Source organism: Monodelphis domestica, chromosome 5 (genome assembly GCF_027887165.1).
Source record: "Monodelphis domestica isolate mMonDom1 chromosome 5, mMonDom1.pri, whole genome shotgun sequence".
NCBI lineage: Eukaryota > Metazoa > Chordata > Mammalia > Didelphimorphia > Didelphidae > Monodelphis > Monodelphis domestica.
In genome coordinates, this window is record NC_077231.1 from 219,416,359 (window position 1) to 219,436,305 (window position 19,947).

At 36.3% G+C, this 19,947-nt stretch overlaps 1 protein-coding gene across 1 annotated transcript; it reads left to right on the top strand.

The window, feature by feature from the left end:
* The first annotated feature begins 1,164 nt into the window (after positions 1 to 1,164).
* On the top strand, positions 1,165 to 2,268 carry LOC100619085 (olfactory receptor 13-like). The gene has a single exon (XM_056797323.1). The coding sequence runs from the start codon at positions 1,213 to 1,215 to the stop codon at positions 2,140 to 2,142; it is 930 nt and encodes a 309-aa protein (XP_056653301.1). The 5' UTR covers positions 1,165 to 1,212; the 3' UTR covers positions 2,143 to 2,268.
* The last annotated feature ends 17,679 nt before the right edge of the window (positions 2,269 to 19,947 follow it).

Genomic DNA, 19,947 nt, shown 5'->3' on the forward strand with positions numbered 1-19,947 from the left:
ACTTTCTGGGTATATGAATATCAAAGAGAAATAATGAGCTTGTGAACTTCCTGTTTACAGAACCTATTTCTCTTCTTTTGTCCCTGATTCTTCTGAGTATTCTCCCTTAACATTTATTTCCTTATTTCTTCTCTGCCCTTTTACTACATATACCAAGAGACAAAAAGTGAATTTTTGAGAATCAATCTGTCTGTGTGTAATATCCCTCCTCTGAAATGTCAGTTTCAGATACCAGTTTTTTTTTAAATGACTTTTGTCTGAGCACAGTATTCTACATCTAGTAAGTGAACAATTGATGATTTCTTATTCTTTTCAAAATTAAGAAAAAAAGAAAATATACACATTTTCTATACAGTGTTATACAAAGATCAGGCAAAGTGAGATATTAGAGGCTTCAAACTGTGAGGTTGTCTATGAGGTAATGTTTCCTTTTTAAACTATAAAAAGTAATAAAGATGATCAAATACAATACAGAGAAGTTGTCATATATATAGGACAAAAGAGGATCCACACCAATGGACAACAGGTATGTCTTTAAAATACTATTTTTTTGCAAGAGAGATAGTTCTATAGAGTGGTTAGAAAGCAATCCTCAGAGACAGGAAGACCTAAATTCAAATCCTGCCTCTGAGTTATGACAGTATGACTGTAGCCAAGACATTTAACCTCTTAGTGCTCCCAGGCAATGCTCAAACACTATAAATTGTTGAGAAGATACTAATCTACATTAAAGAAAGAGAATAGAGAAAGTTCCTCACTGGTAATTTGATATTTGTATGAAAAGGAACTAAGGGGGTAATCATGTATTTTCTTATTTTTTGTATCAATCACATATAATAACAAATTTCTACATAAGTTTTCTGAAGTTATATGATCTCCCTCCTTCCCTCACCCTTGCCAGAACTTGCAAGCAATTTAATCTGGCATATACATGTATTATCACACAAAATATATTCCATACTATTCATTTTATAAATGAATAATCTTATGAAACCAAAGCCCCAAAACATATACCCAAATAAATAAGTGAAAAATTATAAGCTAATAATCAATTTTTTAAAATCAAAGTCCATTAAAGTCAAAATGAGGTCATTGGAGAGGGTTAAAACAGATTATTTTAAATGCACTAAACAATGGATAACCACTCACTATGAAACACTTTGATTAATAATTAAAAATTAATTAATATCTTGTCTCTATCATAGAAGTACGATGAACAATCACACAGTGGTTACAGAATTCATCTTGATGGGATTTCCTGTTGGATATGACATCCGAATGTTTCTCCTTGGGCTCTTCTCTCTGCTGTATACCTTTACCCTAGTGGGCAATGGAGTAATCTTGGGACTCATAGGTTTGGAGGCCCGACTCCACACCCCCATGTACTTCTTCCTCTCACATTTGGCCATTGTTGACATCTCCTATGCCTGCAACACTGTGCCCCAGATGCTAGCCAACTTACTGGACCCAATTAAGCCAATTTCCTATGCAGGATGCATAACACAGACTTTTCTCTTTTTGACTTTTGCCCTCACAGAATGTCTTCTCTTGGTAGTGATGTCTTATGATCGCTATGTGGCAATCTGCCACCCCCTCAGATACTCTGTCATCATGAGCTGGAGGGTGTGTTTCACCTTATCATTGACCTCCTGGGCCCTTGGATCTCTTCTGTCCCTGGCCCATCTAATTTTATTGCTGCCCTTGCCTTTCTGTGGTCCCCAGAAAATCAACCACTTCTTTTGTGAAATCTTAGCAATTCTCAAACTTGCCTGTACTGACACTCATATCAATGAGACTTTGGTCTTGGTTGGGGCCACTTCTGTATTGATTGGGCCCTTTTCTTCAATTGTGATCTCCTACATGCGAATAATCTATGCCATCCTGCATATCCAGTCAAGAGAGGGCAGACAGAAAGCCTTTTCCACCTGTTCCTCCCATCTCTGTGTAGTAGGACTCTTCTATGGCACTGCGATCATTATGTACATTGGACCCAAGCACGGGAACCCAAAGGGGCAGAAGAAATATCTCCTCCTGTTCCATAGCCTATTTAACCCCATGTTGAACCCCCTTATTTATAGTCTGAGGAACAATGAAGTAAAGGAAGCCCTGAAGAGAGTGTTAGGGAAAGGGAGACCACCCTAAAAGATTTAATAAATGCTAAGCTTGTAGTAGAATTTTGTAATTATGGCTATGTGCTGATAAATGTTGTACATGTAAGCTGAAACCTAATTTCTTAATGCTTAATTAAAAAGTAAAATAGAACCTATTTCCCCATCTATATTATGAAGAATATGGACTAGATAGCCTCTGACGTACCTTCAAGCCCCAAGTTAATGAGCCTATGCGTCTTTAAAATATGTATATATTGCTTATATTTGACTAATCTATGAAAATTTTGTTAGGTACCAAAGGAATAAAAGAAATATACAATACTGCTACTTAGATGGTTTTATTCAATATCAAACTGATTCCTACTTCGGATAGGAATATTCAGTTTTGAGTTTGGGGGTGTTAATGCAGTTATAGTCTTTTGAACAATGACTGGGAAATGGTTCAGGGCTGTATTTGACTCCCTATCCTGACAACAAATCCAGAGATCATGACTTCTGGATTACAAAAACATTGTGGAAATCTCACTTAATAAACAGGTATCTTTAGAAGAGGAAAAAGGAGGAGAGAGGAAAGGAAGAGAGTGAGAGTGAGAGAGAAAGAGAAACAGAGAGAGAGAGAGAGAGAGAGAGAGAGAGAGAGAGAGAGAGAGAGAGAGAGAGAGAGAGAATTTTTAGGGTTATTCTCCTAAAATGATAGTAATTTGCAAAAGTCATTACTGATAATTTCATGTTATATTGAGCAGAAAATTTCTCATAAAAAACCTTGGGTAGGATTCATTTAATACTGACTCTCCCCCTCCCTTCAAATCTCTCTCTCTCTCTTTCTCTCTCTCTCTCTCTTTCTCTCTCTCTCTCTCTCTCTCTCACACACACACACACACAGTCACATCTGTATAAAAAGGATGGAATTAGAATTTAAATTAGCATCTCTTCCAGGATTCTAATGGGTTTATATTACCCAATATCATGAGGCTCATTAGCTTCAAACATGAAATGTGAGAATGAAAAGGAGACAAGAAAAATAAAAGAGAAATTGAAATGTGGGAGGAGAAACAAAACCTCCTTGCTAAAAAAGCTCCTCATTGACTATTGAATAAAATATCTACTCCTTTATTTAGAATTAAAAGCTAAAGACAATCCTGTCCCAGCTTGTTTTTACAGCCTTATTGTATATTCATTCCCTTTCAATATTTCCTATGTGCCAGACAAACTAATCTACTTGATGTTCTTCACAACTTGACATAATGTCCTATTTCCCATCTCCACACCTTTACCCAGTCTATATACCATGATTAGTATATATTTCCTTTGTGACTGTCTTAGAATTCCTCCTTAGTTAAAAGTTCAACTGGATGAAGGTTTTTTTTCTGATTTATTCCTACCAGCTATTAGTCATCTTCCAAATTACCTTGTTATTTTCTATTTTTAATATACATGTATGTATATCTATTCTTCTACTACCAATTCTCCATTAAAATAGAAGTTTTATTGACCCCATGTACTGTTGTGTCCTTGTCATTGTATACCTAAAACCATTGTATAACTAAAAGTTGAAGTATATTTTTCTTATTTTCTGGGGTTTTTTTGCAATATGCATAATGTGGAAATATGTTTGCATGACAACAATGTGTAATCAATATCAAATTGCTTGCATTGGAAGGGAAGAAGCAAGAGGGATAGAAATATTTTGAAATTCAAAATGTTAAAAAAATAAATATTAATTTTTTGTCTGTAATTAAGAAATATTTAACTAAATAAAATATATATTTTAACTATTTTCCCCTTCCTTCATATTGATCTTGCCCATGGTGTTATTATTACATTGAAATGTGGCAATTTCAATATGTTTTTATATACCTATTAAAGGATATATGTGGAAGACATTTATTTCCCCTGAGGTCATGAAGTAGAGAAAAACCAGAGCACATGAGACATCAAGAAAATTAAGTTTTTCTAATAAAAAATCTATCCTGAGAGCGGTAATTATAGAATATCATCAACATGCTGCACGGGATACAACTTTTGAAGATTTTTTACATCTGTTTTGAATGTACAAATATAAAAGAAATTCTGTGTAGAGTTATTTTTTTGGTTTCAGATTGAAGATTTACTCATAAATAGTACTTCTTTTTCTCTGGTTGTGCAAAAAGAATTAAATAAGAAAGACTTTTTAAAAAAACATTTCTAGGACATTTCATGAGTAAACAGAATATAATACTACTCATATAAGTGAGCTGTTTTGCTAATATATTCTTCAGCCATTAAACAGATGATAAAATAAGATGTAGTTTTAAATTTCTATGTGAGTTAATCTTTGGGGAGGCAGGTTCTCAATGTAAATTTTGTCAAATTACAGCTTCCAAAGGCAAAGAATTAAAGTTGAAGAAATTTGTCATGCCATTTTGAAACTCCTTTCTAGCAAAATAAAAACAACATTCTATATTATGACTAGAAATATATAGGATTTTTTTCTTTCCACTTCTTTACTTCAGACCATGATAGAAAAAATGCGGAAACCTTTAAAACTGACTGAGTGCAATAAAAAAAAAATCTGAATGTTGATTCTAATTGGATATATTCAGGAGAACACAAAAGATGTTAGGCAGCTGGGTGATTTAGTTTTTATTGAAATGTTCACACATTTATTCTTTTATTTGGTCAAGAAATAGCCTATGAATTCTCCAAGTCACTTAACCCCCATTGCCTAGCCCTTACCACTCTTCTGCCTTAGAACCAATACCCAATATTGATTCTAAGACGGAAGGTAAGGGTTTTAAATTAAAAAAAAAAAAAAGAAATAGCCTATGAATTCTTTAAAACAAAGGTTCTTAACCTTCATGTGTGTCATGAAAGGATGTTTCTAGAACACAGATTTCTGACGCATTATTGTTACATAAAACAAAAAATAATTCTTTTAGATAATAAATTCAGATTAGGTTAGAAATAAGAAAGACAAGCATGAGATATGAAAACTGATAATATCCAAATAATCCAGGAAATTTTCTCAACTGCATTACTTTTACCAACCTGATCATCACCATTTTAACAACAAAAAAATCTATCTTTCATCCACATTTTGGGTTTCTGGCCTAATTTATGTTTAACAATGATTACAAAGATATTGTAGTAACTGACATTTTATAGGACCCTATAGTTTTCCAAGAACTTTTAATAAATGTATCAGACACAGACACCACTATCTAGGGATTACCGTCAGAAATGATGATCATAATAATTATAAGTATATAGAAAGACAAAGCAATAATCAAGTACACAATCATCATCTGGAATAAATAACTTTGAATTGTTGATAATGTAGGCTAGCACTAATAAATTTTTATGTGGTTTGAGACATTTTTTCATCCTAACTTTTAGTTCCGATAATTGTAGAGGTTCAAAAATACATCATAAATATTTTTCCATTTGTCTCTTGTTCCTTAAGTTTCTCCTGGAGCAGCTAATCAGGATTATTTTTATTAGTAGTAATTGTTTCCTGAAACATCTAGAAGATGAGAGAATTACTGCATGAACCCCCTGACATGATTGCTGGCTTGAAAGAGAAAGATTTATACTCCTTACTATATTCACTCTTTAATAACAGAAAATATATAGCCCATATAAAGTATATGGAAAGTTCACATGAGTTGTATATAGATTAAATTATAATTGACTTACAGGGAATAATAAATGTAAATGTATACAGACTTTATTAGCTATGACTCACTGTTTCCCAGCATATAGAATGCATTCATTCCACCTCAACTACATACCCCAATGGGGCACTGGGATTCATACCATTAACCACAAATGTGCTCTCTTTTATTAGCAAATTTTACATTCCTCTCTCTGGCCATAACCTTCTATCAATCTAACTTTCCCCGTGCTATCTCCTCATAAACCTACTCTTTATCCCAATCAGGATTTTTCATCCCTCTACTAAGTATTTTTTGAATCATTGTATTTGTTATAACTTCATATTTCTCCTTTACTAATCCGGACTCAATAGTTACTTAAACTCTACACTTTCCTCCACTCACAAATCCCTTGCCTAACTGCCCTCTCATTACACGTTTCTTATCCAAATTCAATCATGGATTGACCCTACTCTTTTTTTCTCGCCCTCCACTTCTCATCATGGGCAGCTCAGACAAGATAGAGGAAATCTTACAACCATGATAACAAGGTAGATTACAAATTCATGTTATCCATTTTAACTGGACCCTAACCACAGAAAGGTAGTCCTTTTATCCCTCCTTAACTCCCTATCCCTCTTATTTTCCAGAGAATTTATTCCAAACTTTCTCTTCCCACCATAAGACTTGTATACCCACTCTTACTCACGTGACCCTCAGCTGATGACTTGCTTAGTGCTTTAAAGAGAAAATAAAGCCATTCAGCAAAACCTCCCTCTTTCATTCTCTTCCCAACAACAGAAAGCTTTTACCCTGGGTGATGAATGTAGTAATAGAATATAGAAGCTAAGGGCTATCATTACATTTTCTTCAGTAGGAAGTACCTAGAATGACATCAACCCTAATGCAGTTCATATCGTCTTCATATTTTGGACCATATAACCAACTGACCAAATTTGTGGGCTGTGGCTCAGTCATTGAGCTCCTTCCATTATTCCTGGAATTCATTCCCTTCTCATCTTTGCCTCTTGGAAAATTGAGCTTCTTCAAGTCTTGCCTCAACTTCCATCACCAAGATGAATCTTTTCCTGAATTCCTTTGGTAGTTAGCTCCTTCCCTTCTGAAAGAAGCGATTCCAAACTGTCCCACCCCCACTGATAATGCAGCATAGTGCAATGGAAGAATCGCTGGTTTTGGAGTCAGAGAACCTGGGTTCTAGTATCTCCTCCAGTACTTGCTTACTACCTGTGTAGTCTCATATGGGTCCCTTAACCTCCTAGAGATAGTTTCTCCATCTGTCATATGATGGGGTTGGGGGCAGCTTCTGAGGTCCCATCTAGCTCTATATCTATAATCTATGTTGTTTCCCTGTCCTAGAATATGCCATCCTTAAGATTAGGGACTAGTTCTTTTTTGGATTGGTTGATTAGCTGAGAATTTCTTCATTGTTATTGTTGTTTTGTCATTGTATCTCTAGTATATAATACAGTGCCTGGCATATACTAAGAGGTCAGGAAGTGCTTTTTGAATGTATCATGCTAAATACTCAGCAAAATTGATAATATCAAATTACCTGTATCCTCATTTTAACATTAAAACAAAATCATTATAAATACAAAAACAATTATAGAAACAACCATGATGATTAGCAATCAAATTTCTAAACACCAGAAAATAATATTAGCAAAGATAGATATTCATCTTCTAAAACTACCTCCTCCAGTTATTGTACTTCACTACTGAGTATTACTCAAACATTTTTATCATTCTTGCTGGTATTGGACTATATCTCATCTGTCCCACACTGTAAATGGATTACTAATAAGTTCTGCTGCTAAAATACCCCTCCCAGGGACTTATGAGAAAGAACACTATCCACATCCAGAGGAAGAACTATGGGAACAGAAACACAGAAGAAAAACAACTGCTTGATCACATGGGTCGATTGGGGATGTAGACTCTAAATGATCACCCTATTGCAAATATCAATAATAAGGAAATAGGTCTTGATCAATGACACATATAAAACCCAGTGGAATTGCATGTCAGGTATGGGAGTGGAATGAGAGGAGGGGAGGGAAAGAACATGAATCTTGTGACCATGGAAAAATATTATAAATTCATTAATTAAACAAAATTTGCCAAATCACAAAAAAAAATGCCCCTCCTGTATTGCTGTTATACTGAGTTAGCACCACTACATCTTATAATTTAGTTTTCCCTATGCTGAGACTTATTTTCAAACCTTTTTTTCTGATGCAATAGAAAAAGAACAGATAGTTCCTGCGTAATCACAGAGATACTTCTCTACCTGTGGAGGGTGGATGGGGTGGAAGAGTCCTCCTTGTAAGGAGCTACTTCATGTTAGTCCAAGAAACTCAAGGTTATGAATGTGGGTATAAAAATATTTTAAGAGCTTGTGAGCCATTAACATGTGATAAATCCCTATATTCCCCCTTTATATCACCTTTTGAATCCTAGACCTATGCATCATATCCAAAGAAGAGATGGTGATTTCTAATAATCATTGATTAAGACTATAAACTCCCAACTATAATATGCCTTCCTAGCTGTATAGGTCTTGGCTTAAATCTATTTAGCTGGAAACATCAGACACTAATTTTAATATTCCATAATTTTTGGGTTTTACAGTTACATGGAAAATTAATTTTAGCCTTTGACTCTAAGCCCACTATTGGACATTTTTTTTAGCAATAAATGTTTCTATAACCTGAAATGTAGAGCCCATTGATTTGAGATTCTTTCCTTACTGGTAGAGATCAATGTCCTGGGGCTGCATGAGGATAGAGTGGATTTGAACTGTGGGAGTAGAAACACAGAAGAAAAACAACTGGTTCAGTCTAAAACCATAATTTATATAAAGGATAAAAAGCAATGAAACTAGTTACATGGGATATTCTGTTGGTAATACCCCTTCTCTCTTATGTAGCCTTTCTGCTTGTAAAGATCTAGAAGCACACTTGTGAACTATTTATTGTTTGTTTCCTTAAGGGTCTTATTGGGAACATTATTATTCTTATACAACATTTGCTCTGACTAAAATCTTGTCCCCATTTATGTTTATATTTGAGTGACAAGGTGGGTGACTAGTAGTGGTAGATTAGGTATACTCCTGATAAGGCAAAAAAGATTTTTTTTTAGTTCCCATCAATGTACTGCACACCTCCCCACCCCAAGATTATAAGTCAAGAATCAATTCAGTCAGCTAGTCTTAAGTAATTTTCAGAAAAGGGAAATCTACTAACATGGTACAGCAAGAAGAATTAGTACAAAAATATTTCCATAAAAGTCTGCAATTTACTCATCAACAATTATACTGCCAAAGTCAGAATTAAAAAGAAAACTTGAATACATCAAGATTCAATGCCTATTTATTTTTTTCCTTTGCATTGGGTTAATATTGACTAATTGCTAACAGTTACTGGATTGTGGCACCTAATAATAGCATCATAGGCCTAATGGTACAGCAAGCACAAAACATTAAAGAAGCTATGAAGATTATATACACATGACTGAATCTCACAGTGCTGGTAGCTTAAATTCATTCATGGAGTAAATAGCAGAGATGAGTTTTGTACCCAGATCCTTGGATTCTGATTCCAGTTCTTTTATTATTCCAATATACTATTTTTGGATATTTTGGTGACACTCAGAGTATGAAGAGCTTTAAATTTTCAGGGTGAGGTGTTTGTAGTACTTCCTGATGGAAACAAGTGTCCACCAAAGGATCTATAGCATAGGAGATCTGTAATAAGGCCAATACCTAAGATTTAGAAATTGTTAAGAGAATAATCTGGAGAGAAAAAGAAACTAGAATTTTAATAAAAAATAGAATATGGGGAGCCAAGATGGTGAAGTAATCCAGAGCAGCTCTGTGCAACCATGAGGATTCTCTCCAACCAAAATTAAAATATTGCCACAAAAAGAATACTGGAGTGAAAGAATCAACAAGGAGACAGAGTGAAACAACTGTCAAGAAAAGAAAAACCCAAAAGGTAGGCAAAGAACATCTGGGGCACTGTGGGTGAGAGAAGAGCAGAGCCAGCAAGAAGCCATAGCAAGAAGAGAAGAGCAAGCCAACCCCGCCCACTACACATCTGCTGTCCAAGGTTCACAACCTATGCCCAAGCCAACATCCACAACCTGAGATCCTCCCTGAGCAAATAGTGGTATAAGCAGCCAATCCATACTCCTTGAAATTTCAAGCCAATGGAGAAGTCAGGAATCCCAGTCAAGTGAATTCTAGTCTGGATTTGGGATAAGGACTTAGTTCACACGTTGGATTGACTGATAGCACTAAGGACTAAGTGCTGATCTTTTTGCCTAAAGCTCAGGGCAGAGCTCCAAAAGAAAAGACTATCAAGGTTGTGCCTGATTGGATCAAGTACACAATGAGACCAAAAACTTGAACCTATAAGTGGGGTTATAATTTGATCAGCCCCTGACCTGATCAAGATCAGAGTGAGATCAAAAACTTACACATAAGCCTGCAGCAAGTTTTTAAGCTATTAGTATCTCAAGGGCCAATTGAATCAGCAGAGGGAGGGATCTCTCACAGCTCTCAGCCTTCAGACCAAAAAATGAGCAAACAACAAAAAAGCACCTAACTAAAAAAATTTGTGGAGACAAAGAGCAAGGTATAGACACAGAAGGGAACAGTGAAAGCAAAGGAAACACACCCAAAGTCCATAAGAAAAATATGGATTGGGCACAGATTCTGGAAGAACTCACAAAAACTTCAAAAACCAATTAAGAGAGGGAGGGGGAAAGTGGGAAAGAGAAATGAAAGTGATGCAAGAAGAAATGGGCCAATTACAAAGGAGAACCAAAAATGGACTGAAGAAAATCAGGCCTTAAAAATCAGAATTTGCCATCTGGAAACTAATTATTTCATGAGAAATCAAGAAACAATAAAACAGAATAAAAGGAATAAAAAAAAACAGAAGAAAACATGAAAGAAAAAAATTGAAAGAACAATTGACCTAGAAAATAGTTCTAAAAGAGACAATTTCAGAATTATTGGAATACCTTAAAACCTTGATTAAGAAAAAATCTTGGACATCATATTACAAGAAATTATCAAAGAAAACTGCCTAGAGATCCTTGAACAAGAAAACAAAATTGAAATTTAAAGAATTCACAGATCACATCTCTAAAGAAATCCTCAAATGACAATTTCCAGGAATATAATAGCTAAATTCAAGAACCAAAAAGTCAAGGGAAAAATACTCAAGCATCCAGAAAGAAACCATTCAAATGCCATGGCACTACAGTCAGGATCACATAGGACTAGTGACTTCTATATTAAATGACCAAAAGGCATGAGATATGATATTCAGGAAGCCAAAAGATTTGGGTTTATAACTATAAGAGGGAAAGGGGGATTATTATATAAAAAGATTGGACTGGATTATATTTAAAATAGGGTTTCCAAGAAATTAATTTATTCATAAAGAGATTTATTTATAATTTATTTATAAAATATATGAAGAGTGAAGAAAATCAGAGAGAGAATAGGGTAAGATATTTAGCCTAAGCACTAAGTAATTTACTCCTGGTCCCTGACTCAACCTGGGCAGGGAGACCTGGGGAAGTCTCTCCTGAGGCTATTCTCTTCAGAAATTCCAATATGAAAAGAGTCAGCCTTTCACTCACTATGTCTTGGGTCTAGTCAGCAGATTCTCCACCAGCTTCCACTCCAAAAAAAGAAAGAACTGTGTCTCATAGGAAGTTATAATTCATTTTAAAGACACTTTCTTTTGAGTCAATTCCTGTGTCTTCCTCCACTTTTTACATGGACAAATCATAATCCAAAGCCTTGCTTAGGACTGCCCGGGAGACAGTCAATTGATTCTGATTCATCACCCACTATTGCACATATTGGTCATAGACCTCCCCCACTCAAGTGTGAATGGGGTGTTTACACCTTTAGTGACTAAATCTAAAAATGGGCAGATCTCCCCACTCAACTTTTAAGTAGGGTGTTTACACATTTTTGTGATTAAATCTAAAAATTGGCAGGCATTACACTTTTATCTTCATAATCAGGGGAGAGTTAATTTCATTTTCACAATTGGAGGAAAGTTAAATTTAATTTTCACATAACCCAGAGTCGCCTATCCAGCAAAACTAAGTATATTATTTTGGGGGAGGGGTAAATGGACATTCAATAAGATAGAAGACTTCCAAGCATTCCTGAGGAATAAGTCAAACTTAAAACAAAAAATTTGAAGTCCAAACATGAGACACAAGAGAAATTCAAAAAAGGTAAATAAGAAAGAGAAAATATAAGGGACTCATAAAAGTCAAAATATTTTTATGTCTACATGGAAAGAGGATTTTTGTAATCCTCAAAAATTATTCTTTGTAGTAGTATAAGAATGAGATTATAAAAGATATAATTTGATAAGATAAGTTTTATAGGTTGAGGACTTGGAATGTGGTCTCCAGAAATGCAGAGAGGCATATGCAGGAAATTCTGTGCAAGGTTTAGAATGAAAGGAGAAGGGTTAAGTGTGAGAGTGAAGGAGTGACAGTTTATCCCTGACTGTTGTGGGGGTTAACCAACATTTTCCCTCTCTCTGACCAGAGCCTTGGTTTTGAGGAGAAATGAAGAGAAAACTTGAACTATCTTGGTATTTTTCCTTTTTTCCACTTTGGAAAACACCAAGAAGGAAACCAATTTCTATCTCTTGTTGTGATAACATTTTGTTTTGAAGAAAAATCACAGAAAATACTGCTTGCTTAGACTCTGAGTCTCACTTCAGAGCCAAACTCAGCTGAGTGAACCTCTGCCATTTTGGTTCATTGTCGTTACTTTCTTGGAGACAACTTTAATACAGAGGTACTTGAACTTATATATAAGGATTTTGTCAGTTTAGTCACTGTTTTGGGGAAATTTTAGTTATTGATAAGGAGATTTTACAGAGTAGCTTGGGTGAATTCTCAAGACCAGAAGAATTTCGTTTTGCAATAAAAAGGGAGTGGGTAGAGCATTTAGTTCCCTGAGTATTAAGGCATCCTCAGTTTATAATCCTTATATTTAACCTTTATAATACACACACACACACACACACACACACACACACACACACACACACACCACACACACACATATATATTCTAGTCTCCAAGACAGTTTGTGCACTGAGTTCAGTGAAGGAAGGTTCACTCTTGGACTTTTCTTCAAGGAGGAAAACTAGAATACTTTGTGGACACAAAGCAAAGTATCTAGTCAGTTTCCATCCTAATAATACATGTTATCATCCTATTATTACAGTAGAGAAGATAGAAGGAATTTACTTAGAAAGAGAGTGGAGAAGTAAACTGATTATCAGGATATGATATATATGATGATATGATATATATGTTAATGTGATGTTATAGAACAATATGTATGTATTATATGATATATATGCAATGATATGTAAAAAGAATCAATCAAGGGCTGAAAGAGAGGGTTGCACAGAAAGAAAAGGGAAGGTAGAGATAGAATGGGGAAAATTATATAACATAAAGAGGCAAGAAAAATCATTCTAGAGAGGGGAGGATAAGGGTAGTGAAGGATAATGCTTAAAATTTACTCTCATCATCACTGGTTCAGAGAGGGTAAAACAAGTATACTCAGTGGGGTATAGAATTCTGTCTTACTGCACAATGAAGGCAAGGAAAGAGGGAGGTAATTGGAGGGAGGGGAAAGTGGGGTGTGTGATAAAAAGCAAAATACTGGTGAGGAGGAACAGAGAGAAAGGGAATAGAACAGGATTTAAAGGGGATAATATGATGGCAGGCAATACACAGTTAGTAATCCTAGCACTGAATGCAAATGGGATGAACTCACCCATAAAAGGAAAGCAGATAGCAGAGTGGATTAAAAACCAGAATCTTACTATATTTTGTTTATAAGTATGATAATAGGAACCACTCCCTAAGTTTTTCCTACCCCACACTCCATTTTTGCCTGCATACTGTGAAGATTGGATTTAGCTATCTCCTGATTGTAACAATGAAGATACTAAGCTCTTTCTTTATTGTGAAGATAAAATTGTAATCTCATGATTGTAACAATGAAGGTACTTAGCTCTTCCTTTATAGTGAAGCTAGAATTGTAAGCTACAATCTATTTTTAGATTTTAATCTACAAAAGGTGATAATTAAGTATTTAAGTAGATCTGCCCATTTTAACCACAGAAAGATGTTAAGTAACTACAAAAGGTGAATTTACCAAAAGAATTATTAAGTAACCCAAAAAGATATAATCTAACCAGAGAAGGTGAGAACTAAAGAGTGGAGAAAATCTAACCAAAGAAGATAAGAGCTAAAGAATGGGCAGTCCTGGAGAAAAGCTTCTGCTGTGATTGGTAGACGTGAAAATTTAGGGGAAGTGACACAAGAGAAAAAGGTCTTTAAATATAGGAAACCAAGACTGAATAAGAGAGTCAGTCACCCATGCTTGGAGTGAAATATCAGTCACTCAGAATGGGAAAGAAGATGGTCATTCAGACATTTGGAAATTCTGAGAGATAAACATTTGGGATTTTCAGAAATTCAGGCACTGACTCAAAGGAGTGACTTGAAGACTGACTCAGAGGAGGACTGGAAGACAGACACCCAGACTTCTTTTTGACTGTCACCATTGGTGAGTCAAAGGCTGACTTAGTGGACTTGCTTTAACTGATATCAGAAGAAGCCAGAGTTCTCTCTCTCTCTCTCTCTCTCTCTCTCTCTCTCTCTCTCTCTCTCTCTCTCTCTCTCTCTCTCTCAGTTGGCACTCAAGGACTTTGCAGGCTAAGCAGCTTGGCAGGCTTTGGATTTTGGCTTAGGATTTTTTTCTAGATAGGTGAGATTTTCTGTCCCCTTCCTTTTTTCATATATTTCCATTTTTTATTAAAATTACATTGTTAAGAGCTACTGACAGACTCCTGACTTGAGAGTTGATTTTATAACAGCAACCACAATATTTCATTAATATTATACTTAATAATTTTATTTTCATTTATTGCAATCTGCAGTCTACAAAGGTTTAACAATTACCCTCAATCTTCTCCAATTTTCTTCACTTCCTACTCTCCTTAAGTCAATTTGTTAGTAGCTACTTCTGGAGCTCAGTCTTTATTCCCCTCTAAGTTGATAGATCAGTTTTAAAATGGACAAAAGGGCAGATTAGCCTCAAAGCAATAGCCATTGGTCTTATAAAAAAAAAAAAAACTTTAGAAGCCCTGCAGCAGTGACAGAGAAAATAGCTAAGGAAATTAGCTCAATGGCAACACTGTCCCAAGTTTGCCAAAGGAAAGCCACCAGGAGCCACACAGCAGAGAGCTACACTCCCACACATACCCCTGCCCCACACACACACCATCTGCACATGCCTTCCACTGCTTCTCGCCACTCCTACAGTCTGCAAGCTACTGCATTCTGCCCCCAGCCAGGGTCCCACAGCCATTTGGAAGCACCTTGGTTTTCCTGTACAAAAGGGCGAGGGCTAACTTGACTGAGAATAGCTGAATAGCCATTGCTTGCTGTTGCCTGGGAAACCATTTTTTTTCTTAACCTCTGAAGAAGTTAATAGGGCCAGCTCAGTTTTTTTATTGTCAAAAAGTGTTAATTGTTGGGCTAAGTTGACAAAGTTTAGCCTTATCTTACTCCTAGAAGTCTACTCTTTCCTTAAGATCTTTTCTGAACCCACAAATGACTCTAGCATTGATTTAAGTGGGAAGTAGAACACTGAAGATAGCAATCAGGGAAAACAGCAGTAAAGTTAACTTAAACTGCCCCCTTAATCCTAAACCTACAAGAAAGTGTGTTTTCTTTTGCCTAAAATAGAAAGCTTTTCTTTTTTTTAGTCTCAGGATAAGGCTTTTCACCTGTCCTCCATTGAAAGGCTAATTAGGGTGTGTCTCCATCTATACCAAATTTCCTTTTTCTCTAAAGTCTTTATAAAACCCAGTCCACTAGCCTTGTGAGACTCTAGCCCCTAGCCAGTACATATTAAGGAAGCACCATCTATGGACAGGAAGAAGAATTGTAAGCAATTTTATTATTGGATTTGAAAATAACTAAACAACTGAGAAATGTGCTGAAAAGTATGGCCCACACTCTGAAAGAAGTTTCTTGCCTATCTGAAACAGCTCCTGGTCCTGGAAAATATTACCAAGCTTACACAGCTCACAGTTTCAGAGTGGCTTTATTTAGTACTGTTTCTAGGTGTGTTCATTCTAATTGCAAACCTTGCATTTTATCAATTTCTCCTCAAGGAAAGACATCAGAATGTTAGCTTGAGTGATCTCAAGATTCAGATAGAAAATCTTGAGAAAAGATTGAGTTATCTAGAGATTCAGAAGGGAGATTCATCTCCCTATTGTAAAATTGAGATTATTTCACCCTATTTATTCTTTAGAATTTTAGTCACCAGGAATGTATACACTCCCACTTAGGGATTAAGTGTGGGGGAGGAAGATCTATGACCCAAATGTGCTAGCAAGTGACAAATAACAAACAACTGACTGCCTCCTGGGCAGTCCAAAGCCAAGTTTAAACCACTATTGGTATATGTAAGACACAGGAAGTGATGCAAAGAACTGCCTTTATATTTCACAGTCACTTCCTGTGAGGAGGTCTTCACCTTGGAACTTGGGCTTGAGATCTCAGATTGCTTCACTGTGGACTGCCACATGGTGAGTGAAAAGGCTGACTCCATTTCCTTGGCTTTTCTGGAGGCACCAACCTCTGGAGAGATCCATTGTCTTAGGACTCCCTTTCCCTTGGCTTTCTGGAGTCACTAGCCTCTGGAGAGACCCTTCATCTTGGAGGAGTCCTCATGGCTGAAAGCCATGTTAAATTTAATCCTCTACCTCCCCCCCCCACCTGGTACATCTGAATTCCTGAATTCCTGGTTCAGACCAGGCCGGAGCAGCTATCTCTCTTTCTTTATTTCTCTCATTTTCTTCATTTCTTCCCTCTATTGTAAATAAACTACCATAAAAGCCATTCTGATTTGACCAATTCATTGGGATTTAATAATTAAATCCCTGGCAACCAACTCAAAATATATTTAGTCCAACCATAAATTTTACCCCTACAATATACCTCCTAACCATCTAAGCCTATACAGCCTCTGCCTCATCCTAATTGCTCTTGCCATGGCAATCTTCTCTATTACATTGCTCAGCTTTATCCCACCCCTACCTCTCATTCTTCCTCCTCTGCCCCAGCCCCTCCTTCCCCTGCCCAACCCATCACACCCCCTGCCCCTACCTCTACTATTTCCTCCTCTTCCCCCCACACTACCCCAGATACTTTCACCCTACCCCACCCCCAGACCAACCCCTTCCTCTCAGCTCACCTACTCCTCCCCCTCCCTTTATCTACTCCTTTGCAACTCAAACAAAAACCAAGCAACAGAAATTGAAAATAATTCAGTTAAAGTTCTATTCTCCTTAAGGGAAATACCCACTTACAATAAGAGTGGGTTAGACACCAAATACCTTTCCCTCCAAAAGATACTGAGGGAATCAAGGAAAATATTCCTTCCTTTTAAGATGGGCCCATTATGATTTTTAAAAAAGCCAGAAAGTATTTACCACATTTATGATCCCACATGGATTGACTTGGAAAATTTGCTCCAAACCTTTTTAATGGAAAGAGAAAAAAATAAAATTGTTTCTCTTGTTAATCAGTCCTGTAGAAGGAGAGAAATTCATAGGAAGACCGAAAATAGAATTTGAATAATGGACAAGATTACTTGAAATTATGCCAGGCTAGAGAGGCATTATTAAAAGCAATGAGAGCTTGTACTGATGGGCCTGGAACATGGATAAAATTCAAAAATCTTCAGCAAAAAATTATGAAAATCCCTCCCAATTTATGTATAGACTTATTGAGCTGGGAGGTAGATATATAGACCTGGATCTTTCTAGAGAAAGGGATGTTAGACAAATAAGGAAAGTGTTATAAAGTGTTATAAAGTTATAAAGTGGTCAAAGACTATTTTAAGACTAACTGCTCAAACTGGGATAATATGGATCTTGAGGAATTGAAAAAAGTAGCAGTTTATGTCTTTAATGGCCATGAAAAGAAAGATGAAGACAACACTGACTTAGTGGAGGAATTAAGGAAAGAAATAAAAGTACTAATGGAAAAAATTGAAAAAGGAAATGGAATTCAAGGAGTGGCCTTAGCCCCTTTGCAGGAATCCAGAAGTCAACCATTAATGTATTACTTCTGTGGAAAAGGGGGTCATGTCAATAATGAACTGTAGAAAGTGGAATCAGGTAGATAGAAATAATAACAATTATAGAAATAATAACAATAATAGAAATGCATTTAGAACTAATAATTCAAATGAGACAAGTGATAACTCACACCAAAATACCCGAAATGGGGCTTATCCACACTATACTCAGGGTGAAAATCCCCCTCAGAATGGGGGACCCCAGAGAAATAGCCTAGGATCTTTATGAAGCTGTGAGGGGGGGGAGAAAGGACTCCGGAATCAGAGAGCAAAACTTTTGATTTCCCGGACCCTCATGTTTTAATGCTAATTATATTAATCCATTATCCCCACTCCCCATATTAATTATTTTAATGGGTTTTTAGGAGTGATTTTGGGGTATCTAAGAGTACCACTACCTCTGACTGACCATTTGCCTACCTTTGATTTGAGTAGTAGTAAGTATATGAGTGATAAAGTGAAGTACAATAGCACCATTGTATTCCCCACCTCCATATTTATTGTATTTCTCACCTCCACATTTGCAAAGGATGGGATATATAAAAACATGACTTTTATGGCTGTTACAATCTCATCCCAGAAGTGGGAGGATTTCCCATGGGTCTTGGTGACACCTTGATGATTGCCAGAGGTGGGAAAGATTTCCTATAGGTCTTGGTGACTCCTGGATGGCTCCTGGAGGAGGGAGGATTTCCCATAAGATTTGGATACTTTTATATTTGTAACTCTTTTACTTACTCTACCCTTCCACCAGGATGGTAATTTATGTTCTTGGTGACATTCAAGACCCAAAAAGTCTTCATTAACAGTATAAGCAAGACCTATAGATTTCTCACTTCATGATCTACACCCAGGAAACAAAGTATATAAAAAACTTCCACCTCAATGGGGAACTCAACCTGCCTGGGAAGGTCCATTCCAAGTCCTGTGAACCACCGCAACAGCTAGTAAAATTAGAGAAAAGGACTTTTGGGTTCATTGCTCACATATAAAACAAGCACCTTCTATAGGCACTGAATAACTGTATCCTGTAATTCAACTTTTTAAATTTTTTATTCCTCCTATGATAGGTCAGTCCCCCTAGTCCCCTCCCTTGACATGCTTCCCTTTCTAGCCCCTCCCTTTTTATGCTCCCTTCCCCTCCCCCCTCTCCTTCCCTCCCTTTTTATACTCTCTCTCCCTCCCCCTCCTTAATTTTCCTTTCTTTCTTGCCCTGTTGGATAAGATAGAATTCAGGATCCCACTGGATCTAGATGTTCTTCCCTCTCATATTTGATTTCACTGAGAGTAAGGTTTAAGTAATTCCACTTCACGCTCTCTTCTTTTCCTTCTCATATGACATTTCTTCCCCTCCCCTTCCCATGTGTATCTTTATATGGGAAAGATTATTCTATTAAGTCCCCCCCTATTTCTTGAAGTAAATCTTAGTGTTATTGATGGTTCCCCCCTCCCTTTTCCTTTCTTTACCCCCACTTTCCCCAAATCTTCTTAATGCCCCAATCTTTCCCTATGCATGTTTATTCTAACTACTCTTATGATGCATACAATTTTTGAGAGTTACACAAAACATTTTCCCCACATATTAATATATACAATTTGTTGTAAATGTATGTTATAGAAGAGAGTTTGACTTAAAGAAAAAGATAAGATTTATCTCCTTTTCCCTTTCTTTCATATTTACCTTTTCATGTTTCTCTTGCTTTCTGTGCTTGGATATCAAATTTTCCACTAAGTTCTGGTCTTTTCTTAGCAAATGCTTGGAAATCTTCTATTTTGTTGAATGCTCATACTTTCCCCTGGAAGTATATAGTCAGTTTTGCTGGGTAGTTGATTCTTGGTTGGAGACCCAGCTCTCTTGCCTTTCTAAATATCATGTTCCAAGCTTTGCGGTCTCTTAGTGTGTTAGCTGCTAAGTCGTGTGTGATCCTTATGGGAGCCCCCCTATATCTGAAGC

What these genes read in the sequence shown, in the direction of transcription:
- LOC100619085 (XM_056797323.1), top strand. Translation starts at nt 1,213, where the DNA reads ATGAACAATCACACAGTGGTTACAGAATTCATCTTGATGGGATTTCCT.